General features: G+C 40.2%; 2 protein-coding genes across 2 annotated transcripts; both read right to left on the bottom strand.

Annotated features, from left to right (window-relative positions):
- Positions 1–1,477: 1,477 nt before the first annotated feature.
- Positions 1,478–14,283, bottom strand: LOC138199124 (uncharacterized). Its single transcript, XM_069151074.1, has 6 exons — positions 14,249–14,283; positions 12,162–14,091; positions 12,022–12,025; positions 7,426–7,589; positions 5,809–5,887; positions 1,478–3,196 (listed from the first exon to the last, which is right to left on the bottom strand). The coding sequence occupies exons 1-6, from the start codon at positions 14,265–14,267 to the stop codon at positions 1,478–1,480; spliced, it is 3,915 nt and encodes a 1,304-aa protein (XP_069007175.1). The 5' UTR covers positions 14,268–14,283.
- A 2,388-nt stretch (positions 14,284–16,671) lies between these two features.
- On the bottom strand, positions 16,672–17,748 carry uts2d (urotensin 2 domain containing). Its single transcript, XM_069151073.1, has 5 exons — positions 17,649–17,748; positions 17,306–17,410; positions 17,172–17,209; positions 16,818–16,908; positions 16,672–16,697 (listed from the first exon to the last, which is right to left on the bottom strand). Exons 1-5 carry the CDS (start codon positions 17,746–17,748, stop codon positions 16,672–16,674), a joined length of 360 nt encoding a protein of 119 aa, XP_069007174.1.
- Between the last annotated feature and the right edge of the window lie 280 nt (positions 17,749–18,028).

Here is an 18,028-nt window from a genome sequence, read left to right as displayed (position 1 = left end):
AAGTAATGCAGTCCAGCAGACAGGGTTACCCGTCCACAGGCCTCAGTCCAGGAGCAGGACGATGCAGGGGGTGGGGGTATGTTCACGGAGCGGGGTGGTAATCCAGCGTCGCCAGAGGAACTGTGATCGTCCCCGGGTAGCTCAGAGCGCTATCTGGTGGTCCTCTCTCGGTTCACCGTCCCAAACAGTCCAGACGAAGCCACTGAGTCGAGCTGGGTTAGACAGCAGCAGCCTACAGTCCGTCCACGTCGCTAATTAGCCACTCGCTGATTTAACGAGCAGAATCAGGTCGCAGCATATCAAACTTCGTGTGGAAGTTTACTGCTCAACACTTCTCAAACAGGTGGTCCTACAAATTATCTTGCTGCTAATTCACGACTTAAGGAAATATCATACTTTCCCTTACCACTTTGGCAAAAGCCACCGCTTTGCTCATTAACCCCTCTCTCCTCCTCTCTCTCCGCATGTCCACACACCTCAGCACAATCATGCGACCACATACACCTCTAGCGACAGAAATAATATTAACTGCTTCTATCAAAAAAGGAAAACCTAAAATATATCAATGCACTTTTAACATTCTTATCCTTGAACCTTACATTTTGTCACACACAAATGAAATATGTAGTTTAACCTTACTTTTTAATAAACTTTTCATTTATTTATTAATTAAAACTATTTATTAACCCTGGATTTATATGTTGTTGTTTTTTTTTTTTACCTGGGCTACAGATACTTCAGGTAATGAGGTGAATTTGTTGGTACAAAATATTTTCTCATGCATATAGACCTTTTATAATGTTTTCATAATGGATAACTTTCTATCAGGTACAGGGGGGGTGAAGTTTGCATGTCTGCATTCATACCATGAAGGGTGAAGTTCAATAATAAACACAATGTAAGATTGGCCCAACTAAAAGCTGTGCATTTATTCAATGTATAGAAGCATTATGCATTGAATTGTATTCATAGTGTACTCAAAATTACATCTTTGATTTTGTATGGATAGCCCTCTTGCAACAAAGTTAAACTGTTTGCTAAATGTATTGTTGTTAGCACAGAAGTTATTTTCAAACTGCATTAATTAAAACTGAAAAACAGAAAATAGTTTGAAAAAACACTGGATCTGCTAAAAGAAATATGCTGTTTCAGTAAAGTTACCATCTCTTTGCCAAGACATGGTAAGGAATGACTTTTTACGGTTAGTGTGGAAAATGTACTTTCTCTTTTTACAGCACAATTGAAGAGGAATACTGACTGGTCAGTCTGATCATTAAAACTGAAAGCTAATGAATTCAAAAGTAAATCTGTTTCCTTCTTTGTTACTTCTGAATGGAGCTGCAGTGGTTCTTTCTTTTGCCTTTGAGGCTTTTCAATAAACTCTATGCTCCATATTTTCCAACTAAACCACAGTAATAAGTAAGCAGTTTCTCTTGGCTTTAGAAGTTCTTGGCCTGCTGATGTTGGTTGGTCTGGTCTACAACACAGAGTTCTTATTTCTGCGACCTATATTTCCCTTGCCACTCCTGTTCCTCCTCCAGCACACACAGCTGATGATGACAGTGCTGATGATGACAGTGGACACCACTGCGATGGCAATCAGGATGACTGAAGTATAATTAGAAACCGTTTCATTATCATTTTGTCCACTGCTGGTGACCCTATCGTGCTCTGAGGTGTGTGTGGTCTCGACAGCAGGTGACGAAGTGCTTCTTCTGGCTGGAGGTGTGTGGGGTTTCCTCCTCTTCTCTGTTGAGGTCAGCACAGGCTCTTCAGTAGAGCTGAGAGGCATCAGGTTCTCATCTTTCAGTGAAGCAATCACCTCACCACTCTGACTGAAAGGAGTTTCACACACCACAAGGGTTTGGTTGACCTTGGATGGGTGCTGTATCAGCCAGCCCCGAAGAGGCAGAATATCCTTGTCACACCTCCAGGGGTTCTGCTGCAGGAGTATTTCCTTTGCTGCAGTGAGGTCATCTAGACTCGACTGTGGCAGGTTTGGAAACGAATTGTTTCGCAGGTCTATCTGTCCTGGGTGGCTCAAGCCCTGGAGGAACCCCACAGGAAGGGAGTCGATAAAGTTGTGCTCCAAGGAAATGTTGACCAGACTGGGTAGTCCTTGAAAAGTCCCCACTTGCAGAGTTGTGAGCAGATTGGTGTGCAGCGAGACCTCTCCTAGCTGCTCCAACCCTCTGAATGCACCGGTGGATACATAGCTGATCTGGTTCCGACTCAGCACCAGGAGACGTAACTGAGTCAGGTTCCTGAATGTGTCGTCTTCCACATGGCTCAGCTTGTTGTCATACAGCCACAACTCCTGCAGGGCCATCGGCCCAAACACACCAGGACCCAGACTCTTCAGCTGGTTTTCATACAGGGACATATGAGAAAGGAGGGGCAGATTTAAGAAGACCCCTTCTGGAAGAGATGTGAGCCTGTTGTTGGAGAGGAACAGCTTCTGGAGTTTCAGAGTGTTGGAGAACAGGTCATGGTGAAGGTGAGTGATAATATTGTCATGTAGGGACAGTTCCTCCAGGTTTACAAGGTCATCTAAACTGCCAGCAGGAAGTTCCAGTAGCATGTTCTTGTTAAGGCGCAAGACTTTCATCTGAGAAACACCCTTGAATGTCTCTCTGGATAGTTGACTGATATTGTTTCCAGAAAGTGAAAGGTACTGCAGTTTAGTCAGAGGGTGAAAAGTTTCCACAGGTACAGAAGTGAAAAGATTCTTACTGAGGTCAAGTTGTCTCAGATCTGTCAGCTGGGAAAACCACTGAGGGCGGAGTACCAAGAGCTTGCTGATCTTCAGAGTCAGAGACTCGAGTTTCTGAAGATTATGGAACAAGGCCTCAGGGAGATCTTGCAGTTCAGTGCCAGTAAACCCCAAGGCACCGATGTTTGGAGTGGAATCAAATGTGCCAGGGCGCACTTCCCTCAAAACAGTGTCTTTAATCACAAAGATGCTAAGGGCATTCGAAAAATCAGTCAGGTCCTCTGGTTTCAGAGAGTAAAAATTGCATACAGAGAAGAAGAGGGATGTGGTAGAGGAGGGCACAGCCGTGGGGAAGTCTGAGAGGTCAGTGCAGTGGACCCTGTTTCCTAGACATTTGCATCCATTTGGACACGCCCGAACAACCGTGGTGAAGGAACAGAGAAGTAGGAGCACACGAAGGGTCAGTGGCAGATCCATTATTACCTTAGGAAAGAAGGAACAGACATGTTACAGCAAGGGGTGGTAATGAGTCTTGCGTCAGATTTATATCCAAGAAATGACAAATGACTTTGTGAATATGTCATGGTCATTAACCACTAGATATCCTGTTTTCTCTTCAAATGGGCAGTCCACCCATTTTACACCTAAAAGTCAATTAACATCTCACTGATAGTACTTTCATATGACCCAGTTGTGTTTGTCAAAACTAAGAAAGATACTGAAGTGCCACGTTTTTAACTGTAAACTGTGGTGTGCTCTTTGAAAGATGTGTGTGTTTACCATGCAGGGAAGGACAGCAAACAATCCTGATAAGTTCAGCATTTTTGGAGCTTGACCCATACTAGTGACTAGACAGCTAGTTGGCCTGAGATGTTTTAGTTTTGTCCATTCTTTTTTAAATCTCTATGTGCAATACTACATCTGTGGTGTATCCCACAAGTCAGTGCTAACTTTTGCACAGGTTTACTGACAGGAACACAAAACAAATGAAACATAAAAACAAGTAATTCCTATTTAAGTTTGATATACTGTTGTTTTTTGTTAATGAAGGTAACTGAACTGCTCTGCTCCAAACTTTCATTAGGGAGATGGGGAGCATTTTCATTGGACAGTACTGTGAGATTAAATACATTGGCACAATAGTTGTTAGTTTCCAGTAGAGTAAAGTACAAAACTGTGGTCTGTTTTTCTCCCTTCTCTGCCACAAAGGGATTCTCTGCACATTAAATCACCACCATAATAAGCAGTTATACCGAAGGCAACTCTAATTAGCAACAGTATCTTCATGTTGCAGCCTCAGCACTCTTCTTTTATCCGAGGAGGAGGCATGAATTGATCCAGTGTTTCCTGTAGCAAGAAGCATTGACTGCCAACATTGCCAGCAGGATTGACTACTAAATTAATGTTTTGCAGGCCTTTGATAAATAAAACCATTTACTCAGGATTTGTGCTCAACAGTAGTTTTGGAGCTCACACATATTTGAAACACATGCTTGAAAGATTTGCTGCAGAAATGTGTCTCTCTAAACTGCAGAGTGTATCATTATTTCATGTGAAAATGGTGTTTAGTTTGCTGCCACAAGCAGTAGGATTCCTGTGACTACACTTCACCATGACAGACTGCCTGCACATGTTCGAGGCAGAGGCTGTTCTTACTGTTTTAAATGGCACAGGAGGCTCCGAACACAAAGCGTGCCAATGTAATGACCTGCTTCTCCATACAAATCCATTTAAAGTTCTGCAACTTGAGGTTGGCAAGCATGAGTCGTTTCTTAGTGTCTGAGTTGTATTAGGGTGCAGAAAGAGTCTTTCCAAGGAAGTAACTTTCTAAAGAGGCCAGTGTGTCCCTCAAATGAGCTCAACTACAGAGGTATCACATTTCTGTTGGTCTTTCTTCTTTTTCCACATCAATGACAGAAGGCCATAAAATCCATCCTGGTGTGTTACAGCTGTTCCCATTCTTTTTTTTTTTTTTTTTTTTTTTTTTTTTTTTTTTATACATTTTGTACTCTTGTCTGCTTTCATTCAAAGGGTGGGGTACTGGATCTTTGCTGTGAGAAGGAAGCAAAGGAAATAGTACTCCCTACTTTTAATATACCATCAATAACCCGAATCCTTAGAAGTTATAACTTTCCTTATTTGAGAGCCTGTATTTCAACACCCAATAGTTATATTACCACCCACAATTCAATTTTCTTACTGCAGTGACAGTGCCAGGTCAGAGTTGAGACTGAGGGCAGGGACGGTTTTCCACTTCCCCAACATCCAGAGAACTAAAAGTCAGATGCACATGAAATATCGGTAATATGTTATCTGAACACACTTCCCCTTTTTCAGACACATGGCACACATAGCGTCACTTCTCTTTGCTACAAAATCAATGAGAACAGTGCTGCTCTTAAGCCTCTTGTGAGTCCTCTAACATATTACTTTAATAATCTTCCTTTTCAGCTGACCACACAGCCATGTGTCCTCTCTGGTATATATCATGGCAGTCCAACCAAAACCACTGTCTGCTCTCCGCTGGAACAACTTGGAATGATCTTCAGCACAGTGTAATGGCTAAAGCATTTCCAGTTCACCAATAATTGCTTGGATTTTTTTTCCCCTCCTTCCATCAGCACTATGAAAAGACTGAACCAGCAAACTGTCCTCCCTGAGAGCAGTAGTCAAACCACAAGTTAATTCCTGTTTTATAGAAAAGGTTTTTGATGACCACCTAACCTGTAGTAGTTGTGCTCGACATATCAAAAATAATCAATATTTTTAACAGAAAACTCACTAAACTCAATTAAGGGTCAAATAAAAAAAATCCTGTTTTCAGCATTGTAGTTTACACATTAAATGGCACATTATTTATTAAAGTAAACAGTTGAATTGTGTACAGAATGTAATACTTTTAAGAGAAATACGACAGATTACACTAAATGATTTTCTTTACAGTCCTGTCACAAACTTATTTCCTTATCTTATGTTCTTTCTGATTAATTTGGCCTCTGCAATATTCCTGCCACATTTTTCTTTATAAGCTTGTTTAAAAAAATATCAGTCAGCACTCAGTTAACCAGGACAGCGTGCCGTTTTGCAGAACTTACCTCCAGTAGTGGCTGACGATTAGTGAACAACGTGAGTTGGTGGGCTTGTCTTTTATGTACGTCCTCCCTTCCTCCTCCGCTTCACTAATCCTCTGAAAGTTTCCAGCACTGTCTGAACTCTCACACTATCACATTTTCCTGCTCTTTGTCATCTCTTGATTCTTCTCATTAATCAGCATTTTTTTTTTTATTATTATTATTATTGTAGGTTTTCTTTTAAAGGCTTCAGTATCACTGTTCAGCTTCCCGGCTGTCCTCCTGCCCCCTCTGTGCCTCTCACACTCTCACACACATTTTTTACTAAATGTGGTGGAGGGGGATGAAGCCAAGGGAAGCCCCACCCCATGGTGCAACTGTGTGCCTGAACTGATTTTTTTGTTTATGTGGTCATTTGAATGCTTATAAGAGGATGAGTGATCTGTGATTCATTTTAGGGGAACCACATTATTTTTTCAGTACGTCTCTACGTGTTTTTTTCCATCTTGTTCCAGGAAAAATATGTATGTTTGTGTCCCATGGTGACAATTTGATTTGGTTAAAAAAACAAAAGGGATGGTTTTGTGATTTTGATACTGTCGTGTGCGTGTGTATGCGCGCGTGTGTGTGTGTGTGTGTGTGTGTGTGTGTGTGTGTGTGTGTGTGTGTGTGTGTGTGTGTGTGTGTGTGTGTGTGTGTGTGTGTGTGTGTGTGTGTGTGTGTGAGTGAGTGAGTGAGTGAGTGAGTGAGTGTGTGTGTGTGTGTGTGTGTGTGTGTGTGTGTGAGTGTGTGTGTCTATGGGCCTTCTTGTTTGGGTGTCCAAAATATCAGCTGCATAAATCTTTGGTATCAGATCCCTGGTATGCTTGTAAACTGATGATATCTGCACTTGTCTTGGACGTGTTTATAAATCACCTTTTTAGGGGATTACAGATTACAGACGATCCAACAAACACAACTGCACAACCAGCAATCTTGTGTTCACTCTCACTTATGTGCACAATAAACCCGTATGCAATCAGGAACAGTTTTCAGTATTGTATAATTCTGGATTAAATTATTCAATGCGGCTTTTCCTGCTGTCTCTGCTGTGGTTTGTGTAGATATGTGAATATACATTATGTGAGAGTATGAGCCTGACTGAAACATAAATGTTCAGACTGAATCCTTTCTGAAAGATTTTTGACAGTTTGGTTTTTATTAACGTGTTCAAGTAAATTCAGTGTGATTTAGCTTGGGTGCTAAAACATGTTTTGCTCACAGATAAATCAGCAGAAAACTAAGGTCGAGTTGTGAGTGTTATTCTGCTTTTAACATATAACATTGAAACTCCCTTCTGCAGGAAACCACAGGAAAACAGATAGTGAGGGTGGAGTTAACGTATAGACAGATGTTGCTGCGGCGCACAAAACTACTCTGGAAACATGGTGTTTTCATGACATGACAGCAAACATACTGTAGATTAAACTAATTACAATGGTCATACCATGGTTTTATAATTGACTAAATCTACCTTAGCCACCAGGACTTCTATTCAACAGACAATATCATCATCTGACTCAATTGCTATTCACATTATAGTTAAACCTTCCCCCTCTTTATCCCAATTGTACTCTCCACATCATAGTGTCGAAACTTTACTTCTGGCGCCAGTAGCGGTGGACACCGCCGCCGCCGACCTTGTCCCCCGCTGCCGCCGCCGCCGCCGACCTTGTCCCCCGCCGACCTTGTCCCCCGCCGCCGCCACCGCCGGCAGGGTCCCCCGCTACCGCCAGCAGTTCACCACTCAGCGTAAGTTCTGTGCACTTGTTATAATTATACCAGATAACTTTTCCACAGTAACTCTGCTATATTTAGCTCGTGGTGCAAACCACTAACGTGATTTTACTCGGTGTAGAATAACTTTATTTTCATGAAATGGGAGCTAATGTGCTCATTAGCTTCTATTGAGCTCGTAGCAGAGCAGAGTTCAGAGGAAAATGCTCCGATAACCGCGGATTGTTTTATGCGTCTCAATATAGCTACGATAAGGAACTATAATATATGTAACTCTGTATTTTACATGTCGGGGTGATGGTAAACATGGACCAGAGGAGATCTTGTCCTCCCGATTAATCTCGGTTACATGTACCGGTACCGGTCCGGATAAACGAGCCCACCTACATGTGCAGGAGGCTGCAGAGAGCAGGTGGAGGAGGAGGTGGAGGGACATCAGTGAAAGAGAAAGACTTTCGGCTCGACCTGAGCAGGTTCAAAGTTTGAATTGACGTGATATAATGAATTGATGTGATGTAATGCAGCGTTGTGCATGTTGCAGTCGTTACAGAACTAAATCAACTCCTCCGCTCTTATTATCTCCACTATTGTAATGCAGGTGCGTTAGAAGTAGTCGGAGAACTCGCTGTCTGCTGTCTCTGGTGTCCAGTTTTACTCCTGTGTTACAGCTGAGGGGGACAAGCTTCATTTATATGCATCTGTATGTTTCACTCATTGGACAAATAAATTCTAATTCTATTCTGTTTTCCCAAAGCAGGCTGCTCCAACCTCCAGAGAGACAGAGTGCCAGTGGGACATCATGCATAAAGTCACCGAGAGGTTGGATGTCAGACTTAGTGGGGAAAAGAACTGCAGCCACAGGACTGTCATACAGAGCACTGAACACCTTCCACCGAGTGGGCAGAGCTTCAGGTCCTTCAGGTCCTTCCCTCAAAGCAGAGAAGACTGATGATTTTCTCACTATTTCAAAGCCTAATTTAACATACCAGGCTGTGTTTTTTTTTTCCCATTCAAATTTGGATGGGTAGTTAACAACCCATACTTCTGTGGTGTGATGAACTTAAAACTCATTTTCATTTCTACTTTACAGCATCTTTAAAATCCACATGCATCGGGAAAACATGCCAACACAGAAAGGCCCCAGCCAATGGAAAAATAAAGTTACCCTCACACTATTTCAGTTAAAGATTTAAGGATAAAGAAGACTGTTTTAGTGCTTCATCACTTTCCTGAGTAAACATGTGGTCATGTCATGTCAAAAACTCCTTGCACATGTTTGAGATAGCATAACTGTAGATTGAGAGTTAGAGGAACTTCTGTGTTTTTATTAGTTGACTAAAAATTAAAGGAGTTGAGCGGGAGTTTGGCCACGTTTTGTGGTCATTTTTACATTGGCTCCATTTTGCATTACCCTGTGAAGTGTTCGCTAATAAATTGTCAGTCCAACCAGGTAACATTGGAAGAGAGTGAAATGCAGTACCACTTGTCAAAATGTTATGTATGGTGACCTTTGACCTTAACCCTAACCTTAACCATAAGTGATGGTCTCCAACTAACTTCCAGAATAAAGGTGTCAGGGATCTGGAAGTTGGTGTGTATGATTATCCTTAGGCCCCCCTCATGTCTGTAGAATCAGGTTAAAAGTCACCATCCATCATAATTACGACAGGTGGGACTGTATTTCTCTCTCTATTAGATTCTATTATCGCCTATTGGAGCTTCACACGTTATTTGATGTGTCCTAGTCTAACAGCAAAACCGCCGTCACAAATGATATCTGTGCTCATATTTTGACGTATCTTTTTGAAATTTTGTATTTCACCTGTACCTTTACGTTTTTGATACGTAAAAATGCTAACTGTGCAGCAGAAGTGTTGCAACTAGATAGACCAGACTCGCACAAAAAAAGTTGGCAACAGTAGTAGACTGTTGCAGAGCTTGCAGAGAATAAAGCCTGAGTTACAGTAACAACTGTTCAGGAGTCCGACATGGTGATGCAATGAGTGTGTATTTCCTTCAAAGGATTTGGGGATGAATATTTACACAGCTGAATTTAGCATTTCTAAACTTAAAACCTGGTTTTATGAGAAAACATTTAAATTGGAGCCAATTGGAGACCAAAAGAAACATTAATATTGTTGTTATTGTAGCTGTCTCTGGCAAAATGTTCGGCTGAACCAGGTGTAATTATTATGAAAACTGCTGTTTAACAGATTGGAGGATTATCATTGTACCCAGCCAACAGTCCGGTAAGACTTTGGAGTTACTTTGGAGTTTGTGCTTTGGAAAATCCCTCAGAACACCAGGTTACCGTAAATTCATCACAGAAAAATAAAGCTTTCATCTCAGATGTATGACTCATAAAAGTTATTTTTAAATATCTTTCCACTTGTTTTTTACTGTGGTCAAGCATTCCTTGTGCCCCTGCAGTAGGCATTTCGTCTCCCCATGCTCACCCTCTGTCACTGTGTGTGTGTGTGTGTGTGTGTGTGTGTGTGTGTGTGTGTGTGTGTGTGTGTGTGTGTGTGTGTGTGTGTGTGTGTGTGTGTGTGTGTGTGTGTGTGTGTGTGCTGTTGTGAGCTCACTGTTGTGTGAGCTCAATGTACTGGAAAGGCCTAATCACTTGTTGTCATAGCAATGAACTTGGATGCTGTTCACTAATTCATCCTCTTTTGTTTGGTGTTTGCTTTAAAGTCTAATCACTTCTCATGGAATTTGTGGCATCTGCCATCATTTTGTGAGTGTTTAAAAGGTCTAATAGATCTTTTGACCAGCAGTCAAACATTCTCTGTCATTTTGCTTCCAAAAATCAATGTGAATTGGGATTATCGGTTAGTTACAAATGTAGCTTTATTTGTGTGAACTTCATCCAGTTATCCTTTCCAAAGTGTTAATTTACAACATCAACAGTATCTTTTTAGATACCTTTTCTCTGTTATATTGTTAGTTATGTTTTGGTAATCACTATGGTGGATATATGTGGACATTGTTGTGGTTTTGTTTCACAATGGAGGCTTGTGAAATTACAGGGGCCTGTTTTGCAAAAAAAAATGTGTCATCTCAAAACGAGCATATTGCTCACCGAACTTGTTCCATGTCTTAATGCCATGTTTTGAAGGATATCACAAAGATAACGGTCTATTTTCCAACATTCCTTGTGATTCATTCACAAAGCACATTTCTCTTTTGTTCTTGTTCAAGGAAATCCAGATCTCTTTAGATAAGAAATGACAGATGTTTTTAGGAGCAGTTCTCCATCCGCTGCCCTATGGAGAAGTCTTCATTATTGTCGCAAATATTTCGCTGTGAAGTGGGCTAGAAAACACAGAACATTGCTGCAACAGGCTTCTCACTAGACAGGTTTATTAAATATACTCTGATAAAGTAATTGTACTAAGTAGAATATGATAATATGTCTGAATCAGAATGATAAAAATAATAACAAAATTAGTTGTCAATACTACAATTTAAATGTTCCCGAGTGTGTCCCTAGTCAGATGAAAACAGATAACAGATGTAAAAACTTTTTTAAACCCATACATAGTTAATGATGGGAGAGGCAGGAATGACATTAGCATGACGTGTTTTTGGTGGCATTTACTTTTCTAAATTGCAGGAAATCAAATCTTCACAAACAAACCTATCCTTTAAACATAGTGAAAGAAAGACAACAACACATGATGTGATTCACTTAGAAATGTATTAGTTGATTACTTAACAATTACAGTGATACATATTTGAAAGCTGTGATGTTTCATCATGCAGTTGGAAGTGTCCACCACTAGAGGGAAACAAATCACTTGTTATGATTTACAGTGGCTTGAATTTGCTTCATGAAGCTTAACATTTCTTTCTTCCTAAGTGTTACTGCCATAACTAAAAGCAGTTAAATAAAGAATTTTAAATTGACATATACTCCACAGATATTAGTGTGTATGAATTTTTAGCAAGGAACCTCAATACAAGGAGAAAGAAAAAGGGTTGCAATTAATGAGTATTTAAAATATAATTATTTTCCAAATATTGTCCTTACTAATCAATTAACTGCTTGGTTGACAAAATGTCAAAAAGTAGTAAAAAGCAAAAACCCACAACTGCCCCATCTTCAAAAGAATTAGTTCAAAATCCAAGTATATTCAACTTACTTTTATATATGACAAAAAAAACCATCAGAACTTCACATTTAATTGATCAACTATCAAAGACGTGCTGATTAATTTTCTTCAAATTAAGTTACCAATCAACCAATACAGCTTTACATGAATTATATCCAATTATAAACAAACATTTGGTAAAAAGTGATGACTTAACTCAATATAGCTCAGCTTTTAATATATATATATATATATATATATATATACATATATTATCTCACTGTCATGTTTTTCTGTAATCTTAAAATACTCCCAGGTTTAAATGTGTTGTAGTATTTTAAATCCTAGACTCCTGTACAAGTCTGACCTTCCTAAAGAAACATTTAACAATACAACCCAACACAATATCGAGAAAAGGAACAAACAACAGCAATCCTTTAGAAAATGAAACCTCTGGAAAAGGAACATTTTTCTTCTTGTACATCATGGTTGATAACAGTGCGTCACCCCTCATTATGTGCGGACTCAGCCTTTAGCTTATCCATGGTCTTGTCGAAGCGATACATACAATACATGGCAGCTAGAATGAGCAACAAGCCTGTAGCGACGAGAAGGATGTGACAAAACATGAGGAACCCAGTTAAGGTGATATTCGAAGGCAGAAACCAAACGTACATCCAGCCTTTGTGGAGGTTGTGGTGAACAAAGTCAGGCATCTGTTCAATTACCAGTTTGTCATAAAAAACAGGCGACCTGTTATGAACTTCCGTCGGTTGAGCAGTGGTTGCGGTGTGAAGGTATGCTGAGAGTGTTGAAGCATCTGAGATGGTTAATTTCCCAGATGGAGTGGTTGTGAGGAAGGTGACTGATTGGGTGATTTCCTGGGTGGTGCTTGATGTTGTTGTGGGTAGGTTGGTTGTGGCAGGTATAAGTAATGTTTGTCTACGGGTAGAAAAGATGTGGAATGGTTGTGTTGGCGAGTGATTATCTATCAGAGAATAACTTGTGACTCTTCTAGCATTGCAAAAGTTGAACTCTTCATCGCGCAGAGAGCCAAGAGTACGGCGCAGCTGGTGGACTGGACTCAGACACATCACATCGTCTCTGTCAAAAACAACATGCTCATTATTTCTTATCCATCTTGCAATATCTCTGATAGGACATGTACACTCCCAGGGGTTCCCACTCAGAGTAAGAGCCCTCAAAACTGTATTTGACAAGAAAATATCTCCTGGAAGAGTCTTGAGGTTGTTATTCTTCAAATCAATGACCAGAAGCTCCCCGAGAGCCTGAAAGATGTTTTTTGGTATGCTCTCTAACTTATTGTCATTGAGCAGCAGTATGTCCAGAGTGGATAGTTTGGAAAACAGCTGAGGATGTAGATAATGCAGGTTGTTGGATTTTAGCGAGAGCTTCTGAAGGTTGGGGACACAGCAGAAAAGGTCAGATGGCAGCTCCCTCAGCTTGTCATTTAAATGGAAGTTAAGCCTCATCAGCCCAGACATGTTAGCGAACAAATTTCCAGGAACAGTGGTGAGGTTGGTGGCAAACAGATAAAATTCTCTCATGTCTGGCATGTGACCCATCAGCTCGTCTGGGAGCGATAATAGGGGGTTGTTGTAAAGGGTGAGTTTGTTCAGCTTGGGCATGTTGTAGAAGCTCTTTTCAGGGACAGCATGAAGTCGGTTAGAGGACAGGGTCAGGATCTTCAGGTTCCTCAGTGACCAGAACATTTGAGGTGGAAGGCTGGCAATTTGATTATGATGGATTTTTAGCTCCTCAAGGTTGACCAGTGTATCAAAGATCCCAGCGTCTAGCCCCTCTAGCTCGTTGTTGTAGATCATGAGCTTGCGAAGTTTAGTACAGGAGTGAAAGATGGTAGGTGGAAGCTTCTTTATGGAGTTCCTACCGAGGTTCAGAAAGGTGAGGTTGGTCAGTCCATCAAAAACGTCTGAAGCAGGGCTACTGAGTTTGTTGCGGCTCAGGTCCAGATCCTGCAACCCAACAAGTCCCTGGAGCATATCTGCAGCAATGGTCTCCAATTGGTTCCCATCTAAGTGCAGCTGCTCCAAAGTGTTGAGTGGACTGAACACTCGAGCAGGAAGGATGGAGAGATTATTGGACGACAGCTTGACCGACATGAGCTGAGGAGCTGTACGGAAGGCCCAGGGGTGAATAGTGTGCAGATGGCTGTGGGTCAGACTGAAACGCAACAGGAGACTGTGGTTTACCAGACTCTGCTCATTTATGACATTCATGTTTGTGTCATTGAGCTGCAGCATGTATGTGTGGAGAGGCAGCTGCTGTGGTATATCTGTAATGTTGTAGCCAATGCATTTTACAGCACCGATAAAGTTGCACAGGCAGCCGCTGGGGCACAACATCTTGCAGGTAAGGTGAGGCAGTGTGAAGAGGATGAGTATCATCCACAAGGCGCCTGTGCAGTTAGAATACATACACGTTTGTAAGTATGAGTAATGCACATCTAGCATTCATTTATTTTGAAGCCAAAGAATAATTATACAAAATAAACTAGGATAACTTTTTCTTATAAATCACAGCAAACCCCAAAACAATACAATTATTTTACTAACCTCTGAAGTAAGATGCCATTGTTGTTTGCTGCTGTTCTCTGTGCTGCTCCTTTCTCTTGTGCTGTCTTGAAGAGATGGGCGCCCTCTGTTTATCAAGTTTTCCTGCCCACAAGCCATCCATCACACACATCCTGCATGCTTCCCAATCATTGACACTAATCCTTAAACCCAATTTACAAAAATGTGACAATATAATGACTTGTCGGATGACTTATTTCATTAAGCTTATATCAAGGATTTATTTTTATTGCACATCTTAATCCTGGAAATGAGCTATACAGACATTGTAGTGCCTATTGTATGTAATGTTATAAAAAATAATTGACATATTGCTTTATGTTTTACCACTGTTTTGAGTGACGTGGAGGATTCTGACTCATTTCCTGTGGACTTATCTTGCCAGGACGGTCTCAGCCCTATACTTCCAGTTCATGGACTGAAGTGAAACAGATTACTCATTTCCGAAGTGAGTCAGTGAGTTTTGTGCCTGATGACTGTAATGTGACAGAGCACTTGGATGGTTGTATTTGCCTAGTTTCTGATACGTGTTAGTGTAGAAAAGAAACTTACTGTATATTTACATTCATAAGGATTTAGCCCACTTGCATTTCTTCTTTTGAGAATGATACCATGTTTTTATGGCGCTTGTGATTTTCCTGCTTTTCACTGACAGCCACACTTAAAGTAGTGTTTCTTTCTTATTTTTACCAACAGACACTCTTCGATCCCAACAGGTTTACAATACTGGTCACAAGGTGGGTCCCTCATCACGTTGTCCAAAGTTATGGATGCATGATGCATGTTAAGGGTCAACATAAATCCCGTTAAACAAAAAATAAAACATGACATCATTATTGTGCAAAAACAATTTGCCTTTGTTTTTAACTTGGGACAGCTTTTTAAAGTCTTAAAACAAATTGCAGCAGATTGCTGATTAGTTTTATCATGCTGAATTTTCTTGTAAGTTTTCTTTTGCCACTTTAAGGTTCTGAGAGCTGATAGTGATGGGAACAATGAATTTGTACTTAAATGCCAGTTATAATTATTTGATATGAAATTTTACAAGTAAAAGAATTTACATTTTAGACATTTAGACATTTTTAGTACAACATGTTCCACTGGATAGGACACAGTGCCAGAGCCGGAATGCTAAGTGACTACTCTATGTCGGGTCATATTGAATGACAGCATAAAAAAAAAGAAAGGGAAAGTTATTTGATTTATTGTATTATAGAAGTGTTTTCCTTTCAATAATTGAAATTAAGGAAGAAACTTGAGGACATTTACTCTGGCCACACCCTCCAAAATTCTGCCTTCTTAAATCTCCATTGTACCAAAGATATTTACATGACGTTATGTATATTGTGTGCATAAATACTGAACAAGATCTAGTGTTTGTGTATGTGTGTGCATGTGGCTAATAATATCTGGAACCACAGCTGATTCAAAGCAAAAGTCATCACTTTATTTGATGCTGTTGTTTTAAACTGTGAATGCAACTCTGCGTCATATTCAGTGGTTTCCCTGAAACCTCCTGTGTTCATCGTGCTCTGTATGATAAATGCCTTTTCACTGCAGCACGGCTTTTGTTTGGACTAAGCTTATGACTCAGCTTTGTTACCCTCCTCCAAAAGATCCAGTCAAATCAACTTCATTGTACAGCAAATCACCCATCACTGCAGATGTGCACAATGTGCCACATTCCTTCATGCTTAATACCATAGTCAATATGAGACAACCGTTTCATGAGTAGAATAAATGTACACTTATAAAGATGAAGAATTTTGATATAATTGTATTGCTATAGTCAATGTCCTTTTTTGATTGGAAACTAATGCAAAGGCTGTCATTTTAAAACCACTAAAAAAAGTTTCCTCAGTGATCAAGACATCCCTTGTCATTTTCTTTTTAGATATATTTAAAAAAAATTCAAAACAAAACAAAAAGTACAGATTCACATTTTAATTTTATTTACACAGTAAAATTAACAGCGGTGAATTTCTAAAAGCAGTGACAGATGAGATGATTCGTCAGCAGTGGTATAAAAACATGTTATTCCCAATTCTGCCACACGAGAGCAACAAAAACACAAGCAAGCAGGCAAAATAAATCTCTGGTAAAGTAAGAATAGGCTACACGTCTTTGCAATCAAGTACATTTTGTCACATCTAATCCTCAAGTATTTCCAGTGATCAGCTGATTATTTACAGGTTCAAGACGTACAGCCACAGTGCTTAGATCTCTCATGACAGCAACTCGGGGCACAGGAAATAAAACATTTATTGATGATACTGCTTATGGTACAACTTTATATTGCTGGAATAAATACAGTGTGATTATATTACTGGTGTTGTGAGTTTTTAAGGCTATGTTGGGCTTTGCAGCAAGATTTTTTTAGAGGTCCTCCTCCTCTTGCATCTGTCTCAGACACAGTACTTCCAGAAACAGGCTGTCGACAAACAGAGAAAAATATTTGTAGACTAACATCTTTGATTGAGAATATTAATGGTGCAATGATGATAATCAAATCCAAATATTAATCGGTGGCTATAATTCTTATTCAACTTACGTTCGCCCCGCTTCCTTGTGATGGATATGCCCTCTGCCATGTTAGCTGTAATCTTCCTCTCCAGCTCCAGGTCCTCCCTCAGCGCCCGCAGCTATAGAAACAGAGATCATTGTGATTAAACACATCAAGACATTGATCAGTATCAATGCACCAACTATTCTGAGGTCTTTTTAATGATGTATCGATAAAGGTTCGCATTTAGTTCCTTGTGTTTTCTTCTAATTGATACACATTTTTTTAGAAATTGAAACAAGATGCCCAGGTTCTATTTATACACAAATATATTGATAAGATTTCTAATTCACATGTTTTCCAAAGTTTTTTCAAGATCAGTTAAAAAAAAAAAGGCCTTACCTCCTTTAGCTCGGCTACTTTATTGGCCATCTCAACACCTGCCAATAGGAAATCAAGTTAACATAATCAAAATTGTATTTGGGTTATTCATGATAGGTTAAGCTTCTTTTTTTGTTGTTGTCTCTATATCTCACCCAGAGGATCGTCCTTTTCAACAGGAACTAAGTTTTTGTGCAGTAACAGTGCTAGAATCTTGTTCTCGGGATCTGTGTCTTCTTTGGGATTAAAAACATGGTTTCCTGCATGTACACAACACATAAAAATACAACTTTAAGTACAACAAACAAACATCAAATTAGGTAATCTTATCCGTGCATTACGTCTTAACCTGTTGCATTTTGGCGAAGCTGTACCAATAATAGCATGTGTTTAAAGGATGCACTGATTGCATGCAGCATCCACAAAATTCTGTAGACAACATAAGTAAGCATTTTTATTGCATACAGACTGAAATAAATACTCCTTTTGCACACTCACCAGGGTTGAATTTGCTCCTCCCCTCTACATTGAGCACTCCCTGCAGTAGTAGCAAACCCAGGAGTCCTAAATAGTAGTTCAAAACTGTAACCCTGTCCATTGCACTCAATGTAAGGTCCAAAGCGAACTCTGCACTAAGAGCCCTCCTTCAAGCAAGGCAAGCAATCCACTCCCTTGAGTCCATCCCGTCAATATATTTATACTTTCACAGGCTGGGAGGAGGGGCCAGTCTCTTAGGTACTAAATCAACAGTAAGTCATCGTGGGCTTCGTCAATAGGCCACCTTTACTTGGACCATGAAGTGTCTGAATGAAATACGGTGATCCAACGTAGCAGGGCTGGCCAGTAACCCTACATCACTCCGACATGGGCAAATCAAA

The sequence above is a fragment of the Embiotoca jacksoni genome, unplaced genomic scaffold, assembly GCF_022577435.1.
Source record: "Embiotoca jacksoni isolate LCO1_2020_lvr unplaced genomic scaffold, fEmbJac1.0.p SCAF_16, whole genome shotgun sequence".
NCBI lineage: Eukaryota > Metazoa > Chordata > Actinopteri > Embiotocidae > Embiotoca > Embiotoca jacksoni.
This window is presented reverse-complemented; position numbering and strand designations above follow the sequence as displayed.

Bases quoted from the DNA above. Each gene is read 5' to 3' on its own strand.
- LOC138199124 (XM_069151074.1), bottom strand. The intron at 5,888-7,425 runs GTAAAGTTTCGA...GGATTAGTGAAG, and splicing joins CACCGCTACTGGCGCCAGAA to CGGAGGAGGAAGGGAGGACG. The intron at 3,197-5,808 runs GTAAGTTCTGCA...TTCTTTCCTAAG, and splicing joins ATCGTCAGCCACTACTGGAG to GTAATAATGGATCTGCCACT.
- uts2d (XM_069151073.1), bottom strand. From the start codon at position 17,748: ATGGACAGGGTTACAGTTTTGAACTACTATTTAGGACTCCTGGGTTTG. The intron at 16,909-17,171 runs GTAAGGCCTTTT...CTGTTTCTATAG, and splicing joins AAGTAGCCGAGCTAAAGGAG to CTGCGGGCGCTGAGGGAGGA. The intron at 16,698-16,817 runs GTAAGTTGAATA...GTTTGTCGACAG, and splicing joins CACAAGGAAGCGGGGCGAAC to CCTGTTTCTGGAAGTACTGT.